Source organism: Camponotus floridanus, unplaced genomic scaffold (assembly GCF_003227725.1).
Source record: "Camponotus floridanus strain SB8 unplaced genomic scaffold, Cflo_v7.5 scaffold16, whole genome shotgun sequence".
NCBI classification, from domain to species: Eukaryota; Metazoa; Arthropoda; class Insecta; order Hymenoptera; family Formicidae; genus Camponotus; species Camponotus floridanus.
Window position 1 is genome coordinate 1,750,764 of NW_020229281.1, and position 17,710 is coordinate 1,768,473.

At 26.0% G+C, this 17,710-nt stretch overlaps 3 protein-coding genes across 6 annotated transcripts; all 3 read left to right on the forward strand.

Moving 5' to 3' along the window:
- The first annotated feature begins 247 nt into the window (after positions 1–247).
- LOC105248484 (venom acid phosphatase Acph-1-like) lies at positions 248–3,271 on the forward strand. 2 transcript variants are annotated; one of them, XM_025407010.1, is made up of 8 exons: positions 248–460; positions 546–670; positions 750–860; positions 1,204–1,469; positions 1,965–2,248; positions 2,533–2,547; positions 2,749–2,954; positions 3,071–3,271. In XM_025407010.1, the coding sequence occupies exons 2-8, from the start codon at positions 554–556 to the stop codon at positions 3,206–3,208; spliced, it is 1,137 nt and encodes a 378-aa protein (XP_025262795.1). In that variant the 5' UTR covers positions 248–460; positions 546–553; the 3' UTR covers positions 3,209–3,271. The 2 variants fall into 2 exon arrangements, with proteins under 2 accessions (XP_025262795.1, XP_025262796.1); XM_025407011.1 differs by lacking the exon at positions 2,533–2,547 and having other exon boundaries at positions 249–460.
- Positions 3,272–6,277: 3,006 nt separating this feature from the next.
- Positions 6,278–7,446, forward strand: LOC105248366 (venom acid phosphatase Acph-1-like). Its single transcript, XM_011253127.3, has 3 exons — positions 6,278–6,436; positions 6,934–7,139; positions 7,256–7,446. The coding sequence occupies exons 1-3, from the start codon at positions 6,373–6,375 to the stop codon at positions 7,391–7,393; spliced, it is 408 nt and encodes a 135-aa protein (XP_011251429.2). The 5' UTR covers positions 6,278–6,372; the 3' UTR covers positions 7,394–7,446.
- Positions 7,447–9,598: 2,152 nt separating this feature from the next.
- Positions 9,599–17,084, forward strand: LOC105248494 (venom acid phosphatase Acph-1-like). Of its 3 annotated transcripts, none has more exons than XM_025407009.1 (7): positions 9,599–9,695; positions 9,782–9,906; positions 9,986–10,096; positions 10,466–10,731; positions 11,193–11,476; positions 12,006–12,211; positions 12,327–12,500. In XM_025407009.1, exons 2-7 carry the CDS (start codon positions 9,790–9,792, stop codon positions 12,462–12,464), a joined length of 1,122 nt encoding a protein of 373 aa, XP_025262794.1. In that variant the 5' UTR covers positions 9,599–9,695; positions 9,782–9,789; the 3' UTR covers positions 12,465–12,500. The 3 variants fall into 3 exon arrangements, with proteins under 3 accessions (XP_025262794.1, XP_011251615.2, XP_025262792.1); XM_011253313.3 differs by lacking the exons at positions 9,782–9,906; positions 9,986–10,096; positions 10,466–10,731; ... (1 more) ...; positions 12,006–12,211; positions 12,327–12,500 and adding exons at positions 14,276–14,400; positions 14,480–14,590; positions 14,934–15,199; ... (1 more) ...; positions 16,514–16,719; positions 16,819–17,084 and having other exon boundaries at positions 9,677–9,695; XM_025407007.1 differs by lacking the exons at positions 9,599–9,695; positions 9,782–9,906; positions 9,986–10,096; ... (2 more) ...; positions 12,006–12,211; positions 12,327–12,500 and adding exons at positions 14,059–14,190; positions 14,276–14,400; positions 14,480–14,590; ... (2 more) ...; positions 16,514–16,719; positions 16,819–17,084.
- The last annotated feature ends 626 nt before the right edge of the window (positions 17,085–17,710 follow it).

A 17,710-nucleotide genomic window follows, 5' to 3' on the forward strand; every position in this document is an offset into this window, starting at 1 on the left:
TCTGATTCTATTAATGCGCAAATATAGTCTTGGAAACGGAATGACTTTTGCGTTTAATGTGAAACAGTACGACTGCTATCGAAATAAATGACGCAAACATGTATCACACGTGTGTTTACACAAGATTGTTGATTCCCTCCACGTGCCGCATTAATTTTTTCGGATCCAACCTGTAATAACTGATGCATTGTTAATGCGCTGGAAGTGGGGATTCTAAGAAATTCTATGCGCTATAAATCCGTACATTAAGTGAAACGAAATAGTTTTATCTGCCGCTTATCTGTTTCATGCGTGAAACGGAAGGCACCCAAAATACAAGAACGTCAGACGTGCACATTCAAATAGATGTAAACGTCACTTTAATTAAGTGATCAGCATTATTACTTTAACGAGATCAAAAACAATCAGTATTGTTACTTTGACAAAATACATCAAGAATATCAGACGTGCATTCTCTAATGTAAGTAATTACATATTAATCACATTTTTATTTTCTAGATTCATTATTATAAAATACTTAAATTTCATAATTATTATATATTTAGTTTGGAAGATGAACAAATTTCAACGTGATCTAGGTATTGCGCTAATACTTTATTTCGGATTAATTACAACATTAGGAACATGTATTCCACAATCTCAAGGCACGAAGTTACGATTAGTGAGCGCGGTATGATGTGAAAACTAATGTTCTGCAAAAAAGATTTCTCCTAAAATACTCAAGATCAATGTAATGTTGAAATTTTCAGATATTCAGACATGGCGATCGTACAGTAGAGCCTAACATTGGTGAATCTTATCCAAATGATCCATATAAAGATTATAATTACTATCCAGATGGCAATGGTCAATTAACTAATGTAAGATATATTTTACTTATATATTACATAACATATTATATTTCATTTTTAATCTTTATATTGTTAGTAAACATACAAATTTACATATACATAGCTACATATTTAAAATTTTCAAAAAACAATTACCATTAAAACAATTTTGGATATGAATTTTCATTAATGTAATGCGTCTAAATAAACATATCTGTAACAATGAAAAGAGCGATCCGTTTTTGTTCACGTGGAAGATATTATTGCTTTCTACATATTCTTAAATCTTCGATTCTCCGAAAAAGAAATTAACAGTAAATTACATCTTATTTTTTCTTATTTATTAATAATGTTATTTAATAATGTTATTAAGGACGGCAAGAAGAGAGCATATAAATTAGGATTAACATTAAGAAATAGATACGACAGATTTCTCGGAAATATATACTATCAGCCAAATATCTACGCACAGAGCATGTTTTCCGTTAGGACTAAGATGAGTTTACAGGTAGTTCTCGCGGCACTTTATCCACCTGCTGCTCTACAAAAGTGGAATCCGCTGCTTCTTTGGCAACCAGTGGATTTCACGTACATTAATGTAACTCACGATGAGCTATTGTTTCCATATGTATGCCCTGTGTAAGTAATTATTTTTTCTTCATCAATTAATAACAATAAATCGTATATATATCTCAGATAACATAATCTCAGACAACATGTTTAATTATATTAATGTGTAAGAATTATAACAAATTAATAATGAAACTATACATATAAATCAAACATAATTAATAGAAAATAAATAAACATGTATAATAATTCTTTTCTCTTCTCTTATCAAAACATTTTAAACGTTTATATTTTAGTTTAAACGTTTATATTTACAATTGTTTACATTTACAATTATATAGATATTACATATGGGATAATTATTTCAATTCAATCATAGCAATTAAGATTTTGTGGTGTAATGTTCTAAAAAAATTATATAAATGTTATATTTATATATAAAGATTATGTTACATAAATTTTATCACATAAATAATATTATAATTATTTAATTATTTCTCTGCTTGAAATTATTTCCTCCAAACTATTTCAAGTATTTTAAACTATTTGCGCATTTCTTTTTAGATATCTCCAACTTTATAATGACATGTTACAAAATAATGTAGCAATAAAAAAAGAAGTAGCAGGACTTGCTGATATAATGAAAAAAGCATCATTCTATACAGGAAAAAATATAACGAGAATCATTGATCTCTTTTATATATATCATACTTTGGCTGTACAAGCAGCTTTTGGACTACGTTTACCAAAGTGGACGCAAAGCTTAGTTCCAAATGGCGCACTTATGGCTGCCACTCTTTCACAATATAAAGTACTTAGTTACGGCATACTAAATAAAATTAATGGAGGTATGCTTGAATCAAAAACCTATATTTTACTTATAAATTACTTATTACGTTTTGAAGTTTAATCTTTGATTAAATATTATATATCTTGGTTACTTATAGCATTCGTCTATAAATTTACTTGTTCTATTTTTTCAAATTTCTCTAGAATGAATATAAAAATAATAAAAATAATTTTAATGTTATAAATCTTTAAAAAAAGTTATCTTTATTATGTTTTAAATATGTTTTACATATACGACATATATTGTCTTTGTAAATAAAAGTATTCTAAATTACCATTTTAGATTTCTATAATACCGGTAATTGCCAAATGAATTCTGATTGAGAAAAAATTGAATTTATTATTTTATAAATTATTTTATTGAGTAAAAGATTGGTGCACATCTTGATCGTATGTTATCTATAATAATATAAAGCGTTCATATACGTTGACAAAAATCGTACTTATGTGCGTCTATGTGTGCGTTATATATTTTTTAAACTATTCGATTTTTTTACAGGTTCATTATTACGCAAAATAATTAACGATATGAATGCAATGATCAATGGAACTTTAAAAGATCGAAAGCTCAATCTCTTTTCTGGACATGATCTTAATGTGGCCGGAATAATGTACGCTTTAAATATATTCGATGAGCAAGTTCTACGGTATACGAGCAGTATTATGATAGAATTGCATGAAAAGAATGGCAAATTTTTTGTTAAAGTAAGTGTCTAATTTCTCGTGAGCTAGTAATACGTGCCTGCCAGTAGCGTGTGACAATACAAATAATGTTTATCATTAACGCCTAACAACTAATAAATGAAACTTATTTCTTGTAGGTGGTCCATTATTTAAGTATTCCATCAAGAATAATAGAAAAATGCATTCCCGGCTGCGAAATATTATGCCCATACAATAAATTCATTCAATTAACATTGGCAGTAACTGTGACGAATGAAGAAATGAAATGCTCATAGTGAAATGCTCTACACATAGAATAGTGCACAGAATAAATTACATTGCGATGTCCTGATATGTCATTAGCTCTTACTTATTTTTATTCAATATTCTACAATAATTATATTAGAATTTTATATAAAACTAGCAATATGTCTCCTTCTCTCTCTTTTTCTTCTTTAGTCTTACCTATAAATTATTTATAAAACTAATAAATATTAAAATCAATATATCAAGATCAAAGTCTCCATAGTTTTTGGTTCTCTGAAGATATAAAATTTTATTTTTTATCATCTTTTACAATCGACCAGCACTTACTTTTCGATACCTCTTTCGCATTTTTATGTATCTATATAATATTACGAATGAAAACAAGAAAATATTGAGCTAAATAAATGTAATAGATATCATGCAAAAAGTTTAGGATAAAATTTAGCATAAAGTAATCCTTTTCTTAGTGTAATGACTATCCAGCACCAAATATATATTTATATCTCCAGACTTGTTAATTTATAATATTTAAATATATGAGCTTTTCATTCTTTTATTATCAATTATGAAATGCATTAAGTAATAAAAAAAATATAATCAAATAATATGTTTAATTATTTTTCTCTTAAAGTCGAAATCTAATAACATCCGTACTTTTCGCATTATGTAATCTTCGTCTGATAGACAATAGCACAAATGTATTTTCTAACATACCAGTGTTGAATTAAAATTAGTAATTTTAATTATGCCTCTATTTATATGCGTGCGGCATTATCTAATAGCTAATATAGTTTTCTAGATCTGAAAGACAAAAGCAGTATATGTTATCGCTATTCATACTTAAATAATCTCTTCTCAATCGTCTCTTTCTCACAAAAATTTCAAAATTTGAACAAAATATGAAAAATATTTAATATCGTATCTTTATTTATTTAAATTCTTTTCTCTATGCTTTGCAGGAAAAACATGACAAAAATCGACATTGTCACTTCGAAAAAGGGTGCCTTCCGTTTCATGCATTGAGCGCATAGCTCGCAATTAGTGTGATGCGCGCATTAATATCGTTCTGATTCTATTTAATGCGCAAATATAGTCTTAGAAACGGAATGACTTTTGATGCGTTTAATGTGAAACAGTCCGGATGCTATCGAAATAAATGACGCAAACATGTATCACACGTGTGTTTACATAAGATTATTGATTCCCTCCACGTGCCGCATTAATTTTTTCCAACCTGTAATAGCTGATGCATTGTTAATGCGCTGGAAGTGGGGATTCTAAGAAATTCTATGCGCTATAAATCCGTACATTAAGTGAAACGATAGTTTTATCTGCCGCTTATCTGTTTCATGCGTGAAATGGAAGGCATCCAAAATACAAGAACGTCAGACGTGCACATTCAAATAGATGTAAACGTCACTTTAATTAAGTGATCAGCATTATTTCTTTAACGAGATCAAAAACAATCAGTATTGTCACAAAATACATCAAGAATATCAGACGTGTATTCTCTAATGTAAGTAATTACATATTAATCACATTTTTATTTTCTAGATTCATTATTATAAAATACTTAAATTTCATAATTATTATATATTTAGTTTGGAAGATGAACAAATTTCAACGTGATCTAGGTATTGCGCTAATACTTTATTTCGGATTAATTACAACATTAGGAACATGTATTCCACAATCTCAAGGCACGAAGTTACGATTAGTGAGCGCGGTATGATGTGAAAACTAATGTTCTGCAAAAAAGATTTCTCCTAAAATACTCAAGATCAATGTAATGTTGAAATTTTCAGATATTCAGACATGGGGATCGTACAGTAGGCGCTGATGAATCTTATCCAAATGACCCACATAAAGATTATGACTACTACCCGGTTGGCTATGGTCAATTAACTAATGTAGGATGTATTTTACTTATATATTACATAATATATTTTACACTACATTTTTTATCTTTTCATTGTTAGTAAATATGTTACATATTTAAAAAAACAATAATTACGGTTAAGACAATTTTGGACAAGATTCTTCACCAAGATAGTGCGGCTAAATAAACATATCTGTAACAATGAAAAGGTTGATCTTTCTTTTATTTCTTTTTGTTCACGTGGAAGATATTATTGTTTTCTATATATTCTTAAATCTTCGTTTCTCTGAAAAAAAAAAATTAACACTAAAATTACATCTTACTTTTTTCTTATTGTTTATTTATTAATAATGTTATTAAGGACGGCAAGAAGAGAGCATATAAATTAGGATTAACATTAAGAAATAGATACGACAGTTTTCTCGGAAATATATACTATTAGCCAAATATCTACGCACAGAGCACGTTTTCCGTTAGGGCTAAGATGAGTTTACAGGTAGTTTTCGCAGCACTTTATCCATCTGCTGCTCTACAAGAATGGAATCCGCTGCTTCTTTGGCAACCAGTGGATTTCACGTACACTAATATAACTCACGATGAGCTATTGTTTCCATATGTATGCCCTGTGTAAGTAATTACTTTTTCTTCATCAATTAATAACAATAAATCGTATATACATATATCTTAGATAACATAATCTCAGACAACATGTTTAATTATATTAATGTGTAAGAATTATAACAAATTAATAATGAAACTATACATATAAATCAAACATAATTAATAGAAAATAAATAAACATGTATAATAATTCTCTTCTCTTCTCTTATCGAAACATTTTAAACGTTTATATTTTAGTACAATTGTATAGATATTACATATGGGATAATTATTTCAATTCAATCATAGCAATTAAGATTTTGCGGTGTTATGTTCTAAAAAAATTATATAAATGTTATATTTATATATAAAGATTATGTTACATAAACTTTATCACATAAATAGTATTATAATTATTTAATTATTTCTCTGCTTGAAATTATTTCCTCCAAACTATTTCAAGTATTTTAAACTATTTGCGCATTTCTTTTTAGATATCTCCAACTTTATAATGACATGTTACAAAATAATGTAGCAATAAAAAAAAAAGTAACAAAATTTGCTGATATAATGAAAAAAGTATCATACTATACAGGAAAAAATATAACGAGAATCTTTGATCTCTTTCAAATATATCATATTTTGGCTGTACAAGCAGCTTTTGGACTACGTTTACCAAAGTGGACGCAAAGCTTATTTCCAAATGGCGCACTTATGAATGCCACTGTTTTACAATATGATCTATTTAGTTACGGCATACTAAAAACACTCAATGGAGGTATGCTTGAATCAAAAACCTATATTCTACTTATAAATTACTTATTACGTTTTGAAGTTTAATCTTTGATTAAATATCTTGGTTACTTATAGCATTCGTCTATAAATTTACTTGTTCTATTTTTTCAAATTTCTCTAGAATGAATATAAAAATAATAAAAATAATTTTAATGTTATAAATCTTTAAAAAAAGTTATCTTTATTATGTTTTAAATATGTTTTACATATGCGACATATATTGTAAATAAAAGTATTCTGAATTACCATTTTAGCTTTCTAGAATACCGGTAATTACTAAATGAATTCTGATTGAAAAAAAAAATTGAATTTATTATTTTATAAATTATTTTATTGTGTAAAAGATTGGTGCACATCTTGATCGTATGTTATCTATAATAATATAAAGCGTTCATATACGTTGATAAAAATCATACTTATGTGCGTCTATGTATGCGTTATATATTTTTAAATTTTTTAAACTATTCAATTTTTTTACAGGTCCATTATTACGCAAAATAATTAACGATATGAATGCAATGATCAATGGAACTTTAAAAGATCGAAAGCTCAATCTTTTTTCTGGACATGATATTAATGTGGCCGGAATAATGTACGCTTTAAATATATTCGATGAGCAAGTTGTACGGTATACGAGCAGTATTATGATAGAATTGCATGAAAAGAATAGCGAATTTTTTGTTAAAGTAAGTGTCTAATTTCTCGTGAGCTAGTAATACGTGCCTGCCAGTAGCGTGTGACAATACAAATAATGTTTATCATTAACGCCTAACAACTGATAAATGAAACTTATTTCTTGTAGGTAGTCCATTATTTAGGCATTCCATCAACAATAATAGAAAAATGCATCCCCGGCTGCAAAATATTATGCCCATACAATAAATTCATTCAATTAACATCGGCAGTAACTGCGACGAACGAAGAATTGAAATGCTCATAGTACACATAGAATAGTGCACAGAATAAATTACATTGCGATGTCCTGATATGTCATTAGCTCTTACTTATTTTTATTCAATATTATACAATAATTATATTAGAATTTTATATAAAACTAACAATGTCTATTCCTCTCTCTCTTTTCTTCTCTTACCTGTAAATTATTTATAAAACTAATAAATATTAAAATCAATTTATCAAGATCAAAGTCTCCACAGTTTTTGGTTCTCTAAAGATATAAAATTTTATTTTTCATCATCTTTTACAATCGACCAGCACTTACTTTTCGATACCTCTTTCGCATTTTTATGTGTCTATATAATATTACGAATGAAAACAAGAAAATATTGTGCTAAATAAATGTAATAGAGATGCAAAAAGTTTAGAATAAAATTTAGCACAAAGTAATCCTTTTCTTAGTGTATTGACAAATTCAGCATCAAATATATATTTATATCTCTAGACTTGTTAGTTTATAATATTTCAATATATGAGCTTTTTATTCGGTTATGAAATGCATTAAGTAACAATAAAAAATATAATCAAATAATATGTTTAATTACTTTTTCCTTCAGATCGAAATCTAATAATATCCGTGCTTTTCACATCGCGTATCATCGTCTAATGGCATAAATATATTTTCTAATATACCAGAGTTGCACTAAAATTAATAATTTTAATTATGCTAGCTTCTGTCTGTATGTGAACGGCATCATTTATCTGACATCTTAATACAGATTTCCAGATATGAAAAACAAAGCAGTATATGTTATCGCTATGCAAAAGATTGTAAAAAGATTGTGCAAAAGATCTCTTATCAATCTTCTTCTCGCTAAATGTAAAAATTGTTCTTACTTTTTTTTTACTATCTTTTTTTATTTTCTTTATCATTTCTTCTACAATTTTATATTGTATGCTAAATTTTATATGTATAATTTCTTAGCATAAAATATAAAATAATAGAAGAAATAATAAAGAAAATAATAAATGATATATAATATAAATGATATATAATATAAACAGTATATATATATATATATATATATATATATATATATAATATACTGTTTATATTATATATTATTTATATTATATATCATTTATTATTTTCTTTATTATTTCTTCTATTATTTTATATTTTATGCTAAGAAATTATACATATAAAATTTAGCATACAATATAAAATTGTAGAAGAAATGATAAAGAAAATAAAAAAAGATAGTAAAAAAAAAAGTAAGAACAATTTTTACATTTAGCGAGAAGAAGATTGATAAGAGATCTTTTGCACAATCTTTTATATTTTATGCTAAGAAATTATACATATAAAATTTAGCATACAATATAAAATTGTAGAAGAAATGATAAAGAAAATAAAAAAAATAGTAAAAAAAAAGTAAGAACAATTTTTACAAAAAAATATATATATATATATATTTTTTTTTGTAATAAGTTTTCCTATGTAAGAGATAAAAATATGTAATACTATTTTATAATCAAATTTGATTTATAAATCAAAATATTTGTACATAAGTGATCATTTTTTAGTCACTTAACATAAAATAAAATTTATGTTTACGTGACATTTTTCTGAAAAATATGTTTGTATATGCACATATCCAATATTTATCACAATTCTTATACATAATTAAAAACGACGACAAAAAGAAATACATATCATCATCATCATCAAGATATATACATATATATATATAAATTCCATGTATCATATATATAGAATTTAAATTTTAGACTGTTATCTTTTCATTCTTATTCAGTTTCTAACCAATATAAACAACAAAACATATGCAAATAAGATGTATATACTTCTGCATATATTACAATATAATAATAAATAATATATTCGTGACTTCTATTTTATTTCTTAAATGAAAATGTCAGATTACAATAAAAAAATTACGTAGAATTTATTAAATTACGTCAAGATTTATTTTCAACATTTGAATATAACATGAAAAATATAGTATTTTTATTTATTTAGATTTATTAATCTATGTTATATTTGCATGAAAAACACGACAGTTAGTAACAGATTGTTAGTAACAGGTTGTTAAACATTTAGTTAATCATATTTCAAGCAGATATAAGCATCAGTTTAGATAAGATCAAAAATAATCGGCATTGTCATTTTGACAAAATATGTCAACAACGTCACACGTGTACATTCAAATCGATGTAAATGTCAGTTTAAATAAGAGATCAGTATTGTTACTTTAACGAGATATATCAGAAGCACCGTCACTTTAACAAAACACATCAAGAATACCAGACGTGCATTCTCTAATGTAAGTAATTACACATTTAATCACATTTTTATTTTGTAGATTCATTATTATAAAATACTTAAATTTTATAATTATTATATATTTAGTTTGGAAGATGGGAAAATTTCAACGTGATCTAGGTATTGCGCTAATACTTTATTTCGGATTAATTACAACATTAGGAACATGTATTCTACAATCTCAAGGCACGAAGTTACGATTAGTGAGCGCGGTATGATGTGAAAACTAATGTTCTTCAAAAAAGATTTCTCCTAAAATACTCAAGATCAACGAAATGTTAAAATTTTCAGATATTCAGACATGGCGATCGTACAGTAGAGCCTAACGTTGGTGAATCTTATCCAAATGATCCATATAAAGATTATGATTACTATCCAGATGGCAATGGTCAATTAACTAATGTAAGATATATTTTACTTATATATTACATAACATATTATATTTCATTTTTAATCTTTATATTGTTAGTAAACATACAAATTTACATATACATAGTAAATATACATAGTTACATATTTAAAATTTTCAAAAAACAATTACCATTAAAACAATTTTGGACATGAATTTTCATTAATGTAATGCGTCTAAATAAACATATCTGTAACAATGAAAAGATCGATTCTTTTTGTTCACGTGGAAGATATTATTGCTTTCTACATATTCTTAAATCTTCGTTTCTCCGAAAAAGAAATTAACAATAAATTACATCTTATTTTTTTCTTATTTATTAATAATGTTATTTATGTTTATTTATTAATAATGTTATTAAGGACGGCAAGAAGAGAGCATATAAGTTAGGATTAACATTAAGAAATAGATACAACAGTTTTCTCGGAAATATATACTATCAGCCAAATATCTACGCACAGAGCACGATGGTCGTTAGGACTAAGACGAGTTTACAGGTAATTTTCGCGGCACTTTATCCACCTGCTGCTCTACAAGAATGGAATCCGCTGCTTCTTTGGCAACCAGTGGATTTCACGTACACTAATATAACTCACGATGAGCTATTGTTTCCATATGTATGCCCTGTGTAAGTAATTATTTTTTCTTCATCAATTAATAACAATAATCGTATATATATCTCAGATAACATAATCTCAGACAACATGTTTAATTATATTAATGTGTAAGAATTGTAACAAATTAATAAAGAAATTATACATGTAAATCAAACATAATTAATAGAATCTAAATAAACATGTATAATAATTCTCTTCTCTTCTCTTATCGAAACATTTTAAATGTTTATATTTTAGTATAATTATATAGATATTACATATGGGATAATTATTTTAACTCAATCATAACAATTAAAATTTTTCGATGTTATGTTCTAAAAAAATTATATAAATGTTATATTTATATATAAAGATTATGTTACATAAACTTTATCACATAAATAGTATTATAATTATTTAATTATTTCTTTTCTTGAAAATATTTCTTCAAACTATTTCAAGTATTTTAAACTATTTGCGCATTTCTTTTTAGATATCTCCAACTTTATAATGACATGTTACAAAATAATGTAGCAATAAAAAAAAAAGTAGCAGAATTTGCTGATTTAATGAAAAAAGTATCAATTTATACAGGAAAAAATATGACGACAATCTATGATCTCTATTCTATATATCAAACTTTGGAAGCAGAAGCAGCTTTTGGACTACGTTTACCAGAGTGGACGCAAAGCTTATTTCCAAATGGCGCACTTATGAATGCCACTATTTTACACTATGATCTATTTAGTTACGGCATACTAAAAACACTCAATGGAGGTATGCTTGAATCAAAAATATATATTTTACTTATAAATTATCTATTAAAGAGTTTTAAATATTAATCTTCCATTAAATATTATATATTTTGATTATATAAATAGTATTCAGCTATAAATTCACTCATTCTATTCCCTTTCATTTCTCTGTAATTAATATAACAATAAAAGTGTTACAAATATAATCGCTTTTAACATCATAAATCTTTAAAAAAAGTTATTTTTACCGAAATATGTTTTAAATATGCAAGAAATATATTATTTCTGTTGTAAATAACAGCATTCTAAAAATCGTTACCGTTTTAGATCTTTAGAATACATAGTATAACAAATAAAATTTGATTAAGAAGAAAATTGTATTTATTATTTTATAAATTAGTTTATTACTACATACAAGATTGGTGCAAATTTTGATTGTATTATCTAATGTAAAGCGGTCATATACGTTGACAAAAATCATACCTATGTGCGTCTGTGTGTGCGTTATGTATTTTTATATTTTTTAAACTATTCATGCGATTTTTTTACAGGTCCATTATTACGCAAAATAATTAACGATATGAATGCAATGATCAATGGAACTTTAAAAGATCGAAAGCTCAATCTCTTTTCTGGACATGATGCTGATGTGGCCGGAATAATGTACGCTTTAAATATATTCGATGAGCAAGTTGTACGGTATACGAGCAGTATTATGATAGAATTGCATGAAAAGAATGGTGAATTTTTTGTTAAAGTAAGTGTCTAATTTCTCGTGAGTTAGTAATACGTGCCTGCCAGTAGCGTGTGATAATACGAATAATGTTTATCATTAATGTCTACAACTAATAAATGAAACTTATTTCTTGTAGGTAGTCCATTATTTAGGCATTCCATCAACAATAATAGAAAAATGCATCCCCGGCTGCGAAATATTATGCCCATACAATAAATTCATTCAATTAATATCGGCAGTAACTGCGACGAACGAAGAATTGAAATGCTCATAGTACACATAGAATAGTGCATAGAATAAATTACATTGCGATCCTGATATGTCATTAGTTCTTACTTATTTTTATTCAATATTCTACAATAATTATATTAGAATTTTATATAAAACTAGTAATATGTCTCTTCCTCTCTCTCTCTTCTCTTCTCTTACCTATAAATTATTTATAAAACTTATAAATATTAAAATCAATATATCAAGATCAAAGTATCCAGTTTTTGGTTCTCTGAAGATATAAAATTTTATTTTTCATTATCTTTTACAATCGACCAGCACTTACTTTTCGATACCTCTTTTGCATTTTTATGTGTCTATATAATATTACGAATGAAAACAAGAAAATATTTTGCTAAATAAATACAATAGATATCATGCAAAAAGTTTAGAATAAAATTTCACACAAAATAATCGTTCTTTTCTTACAATTAGTGCAGTGATATTATCCAGAACCAAATACATATATTTATATTTAGATTTGTTATTTTGTAATATTTAAATATAAGCTTCCTGTTCTTAGTTATGAAATACATTAAATAATAAAAAAAAAAAATATAATCAAACAATATGTTCAGTTATTTTTGCCTTGAAGTCAAAGTCTACTATTATCCGTATTCTTCATGTAATCGTCGCTTGTTAATGATACAAATGTATTTTTTTTTTAATATACCAGTGTTGCATTAAATTAGTATAATTATGTTAGCCTCTGTCTCTGATGATGTGAGAGTCACATCACTTATCTGATGGCTTAATACAGTTTTCCAGATCTTAATACAGTTTACGATTTAATTTTCCAGAAAGGCAAAAAGTAGTGTGTATTGCTTCAGGCAATTATATAATTTCTTATCAATTTTTTCTTTCTCAAAATGTAAAATTTACAAAATGTAAAATTACAAAATGTAAAATTTGTTCTTATTTTTTCTTTATTATTTCTTCGAATTAATAATTATTAATTATTGATTAATTATTAATAATCAATAATTATTTCTTGTAATTAATAATTTTATGTTGCATGTTAATAAACTATACATTCACATACATACCCATACATATATATACATATACATACAAACACAGATATATATATATATATATATATATATATATATATATATGTTCTTTATCATTTTATATATATATATATATATATATATATATATATGTTCTTTATCAATTTATATATATATATATATATATATATATATGTATTGTACATATCACATATATTTAAATTTTAGTCATTTTTTCATTTTTTTGCAGTTTCTAATCAATATAAACAATGAGACATATAATAAATAATATTAATAACTTCCTTTTTTTATATTATTTTATTTCTTAGGTAAAAATGTCAGACAATTAAAAAATTACATAGAATTATCAAAATTTAATTACAAAATTTAAATATAACATATGAAAAATATAGTATTTTTATTTATTTAGATTTATTAATCTATGTTATATTTGCATGAAAAACACGACAGTTGGTAACAGGTTGTTAAACATTTACTTAATCATATTTCAAGCAGATATAAGCATCAATTTAGATAAGATCAAAAACGATCGACATTGTCATTTTGAGAAAATATGTCAAGAACGTCAGACGTTCACATAGATGTAAAGTCAGTTTAAAGTGATCAACATTGTTACTTTAACGAGATATATCAAAAGTAATTAGCACTGTCATTTTAACAAAATACATCAAGAATACCAGACGTGCATTTTCTAATGTAAGTAATTACACATTAATCACATTTTTATTTTCTAGATTCATTATTATAAAATACTTAAATTTCATAATTATTATATATTTAGTTTGGAAGATGAACAAATTTCAACGTGATCTAGGTATTGCGATAATACTTTGTTTCGGTTTATTTACAACATTAGGAAAATGTATTCTACAATCTCAAGGCACAAAGTTACGATTAGTGAGCGCGGTATGATGTGAAAACTAATGTTCTGCAAAAAAGATTTCTCCTAAAATACTCGAGATCAACGAAATATTGAAATTTTCAGATATTCAGACATGGCGATCGTACAGTAGATCCTAACGTTGATGAATCTTATCCAAATGATCCATATAAAGATTATGATTACTATCCAGATGGCAATGGTCAATTAACTAATGTAATATATGATATATTTCACTTGTACATTATATTACATTTTTAATTTTTTCATTGTTAATAAGTATGTTACATATTTATAATTTTCAGTAAACAAAAATTACAAAAATTAAGATAATTTTCCTCAAGATTTCTCATCGATTTACATTTACTACATCAATTTAAATACAGTTAGATAAACACATCTGTAATAATGAAGAGATTGATTTTTCTTATTTCTTTGTTTTTGCATAAAAGATATTATTGCTTCATTCTCAAATCTTTGTTTCACTAAAAGAGAAATTAATAATAAATTATGTTTTATTTTTATCTTATTATTTATATTTATTAATAATGTTATTAAGGCCGGCAAGAAGAGAGCATATAAATTTGGATTAACATTAGGAAATAGATACAACAGTTTTCTCGGAAATGTATACTATCAGCCAAATATCTACGCACAAAGTACGGTATTCGTCAGGACGAAGATGAGCTTACAGGTAATTTTCACGGCACTTTATCCACCTGCTGCTCTGCAAAAGTGGAATCCGCTGCTGCTTTGGCAACCAATGGATTTCGATTATACTAATATGACTCACGATGAACTAATGCTGCCAATACAGTGTCCTATGTAAGTAATCCTTTTTTCTTTACCAATTATATAATAACAATAAGTCGTACATCTCAAGTAACATAATGTTTAATTATATTAATGTAAAAATAAATTTTAACAAATTAATGAAAAAATATATGCAAGCCAAACGTAATTTATAGAATTTATACAAATATGTATAATAATTTTTTTCTCTTATCAAAACATTTCGAACATTTATATTTTAACAATTATACATATATAGGTGATACAGATTAATTATTATAATTATATTATTTAATTATGGCATTTTTAAGACTTCTCAGCGTTATATTTTTAAAAAGTGCTATATTTTAAGATTATGTTATATAAATTTTATCGTAAATAATATTATAATTATAATAGTATTAATTATTTCTCTTCTTGAAATTATTTCTTTAAACTATTTCACGTATTTTAAACTATTTGCACATTTCGTTTTAGATATTTCCAACTTTATAATGACATGCTACAAAATAATGTAATAATTAAAAAAAAAGTAGCAGAGTTTGCTGATATAATGAAAAAAGTATCGATCTACACTGGAAAAAATATAACGAGAATCTTTGAGCTCCATCATATATATCAGACTTTGGAAGCAGAAGCAGCTTTTGGACTACGTTTACCAGAGTGGACGCAAAGCTTATTTCCAAATGGCGCACTTATGGATGCCGCTCTTTTACAATATAAACTACTTAGTTACGGCATACTAAATAAAATTAATGGAGGTATGCTTGAATCAAAAACCTATATTTTACTTATAAATTACTTATTACGTTTCGAAGTTTAATCTTTGATTAAATATTATATATTTTGATTACTTATAGCATTCATCTATAAATTCACTTGTTCTATTTCCTCAAATTTCTCTGGAATCAATATAACAATAAAAATATAATAATAAAAATAATTTTAATGTTATTAGTCTTTAAAAACAATTATTTTTATTATGTTATTTTTATTTTTATTATGTTTTCAATATGTTTTAAATATGCGAGAAATATATTGTTTCTGTAAATAAAAGCATTTTGAATTATTGTTTTAGATTTCTAGAATATAGGTAATTCAGTAAATTCTGACTAAGAAAAAAAGTTGAATGTATTTTATAAATTATTTTGTTATTACATAAAAGATTGGCGCACATCTTGATTGTGTGTTATCTAATATAAAACGTTTATATACATTAACAAATATATCTGTATATGTGTGTCTGTCTATGTGTGTTTATATTTATGTATTTTATGTATTTTTGTGTATTTTTATATTTTTAAAAATTTTTATGAAATACTCAACAAGATGCGATTTTTTTTACAGGTGTATTATTACGCAGAATAATTAACGATATGAATGAAGTAATCAATGGAACTTTAAAAGATCGAAAGCTCAATCTCTTTTCTGGACATGATATTAATGTGGCTGGAATAATGTACGCTTTAAATATCTCCGATGAGCATGTTTCACGGTACACGAGCAGTATTATGATAGAATTGCATGAAAAGAATGGCGAATTTTTTGTTAAAGTAAATGTCTAATTTCTCGTCTGTCAATAACATGTGCGACGAATAATATTTGTCACTAACGTCTAACAACTAACAAATGTAACTAATTATTTCTTATAGGTGATACATTATTTAGGCATTCCATCAACAATAATAGAAAAATGCATCCCAGGCTGCGAAATATTATGTCCATATGATAAATTCATACAATTAACATCGGCATCAACTGCGACGAACGATGAATTGGAATGTCCAGAATTATTGCGCACTACTTTTAATTTTTGACGATTTGATTTCTGATTGTTCTTGTTAATTTTTTCACGATAATTCGTGTGTGTTACATTTAACGAAATATCTAAAAAAGTTAGAGATTTTAATCAATTATATATATAGTGATCGTTTCTCTTTTTTTACAAAAAAAATATTTAATTTACATAAGTTTAAAACAGAAGTAAAGTTAACCAAGTTAATATGTTTTAGATAAACGGAAATACCGCGTATATAGTTTTAGCTTTTCATTATTATCAATTCGATCTTATTTAAACCAAATAATTTATAAAAAAAAAATAAAATAAAATAATAATTTGATACTCTCTTTAATCTTACACAGTACGTAAGAAGTATTATGAGAATGCCATCCCGTGTCGGGCAAGACAGCGGATTTTTATTACATTTTTCTCATTATTATCCGATATCGCGTACTGTTGAAAACTAGATGCCCATACGATCGCGGAAAGTTAAGTTCGTTAAGTATGCCCAGAGCCGTGTCTTATCGAAGACACGGAGCTCAGATCCTCCGCCTACCGTGCCGTAGCATAACAATTACCCTATTATTTCGCACACACTCTCAGGTGTATAGCAATTCGCCGTTGAGCCTATACACCGCATATTTCCGTTCCGCGATACATCCCCAACTTCTATTAAGGTTAAATCTTTTCGACCATCGCGTAAGCAGATATCAGCGCTAAAGTTTAATTTGTACGTCTATGTTATTACCAATTACGTCGGTACG

Coding starts and splice junctions, on each gene's coding strand:
- LOC105248484 (XM_025407010.1), top strand. CDS start 554: ATGAACAAATTTCAACGTGATCTAGGTATTGCGCTAATACTTTATTTC. Junction 1,470..1,964: donor TTTCCATATGTATGCCCTGT/GTAAGTAATTAT, acceptor ATTTCTTTTTAG/ATATCTCCAACTTTATAATG. Junction 2,955..3,070: donor ATGGCAAATTTTTTGTTAAA/GTAAGTGTCTAA, acceptor TATTTCTTGTAG/GTGGTCCATTATTTAAGTAT.
- LOC105248366 (XM_011253127.3), top strand. CDS start 6,373: ATGAATGCCACTGTTTTACAATATGATCTATTTAGTTACGGCATACTA. Junction 6,437..6,933: donor ACTAAAAACACTCAATGGAG/GTATGCTTGAAT, acceptor ATTTTTTTACAG/GTCCATTATTACGCAAAATA. Junction 7,140..7,255: donor ATAGCGAATTTTTTGTTAAA/GTAAGTGTCTAA, acceptor TATTTCTTGTAG/GTAGTCCATTATTTAGGCAT.
- LOC105248494 (XM_011253313.3), top strand. CDS start 14,284: ATGAACAAATTTCAACGTGATCTAGGTATTGCGATAATACTTTGTTTC. Junction 15,200..15,643: donor CTGCCAATACAGTGTCCTAT/GTAAGTAATCCT, acceptor ATTTCGTTTTAG/ATATTTCCAACTTTATAATG. Junction 16,720..16,818: donor ATGGCGAATTTTTTGTTAAA/GTAAATGTCTAA, acceptor TATTTCTTATAG/GTGATACATTATTTAGGCAT.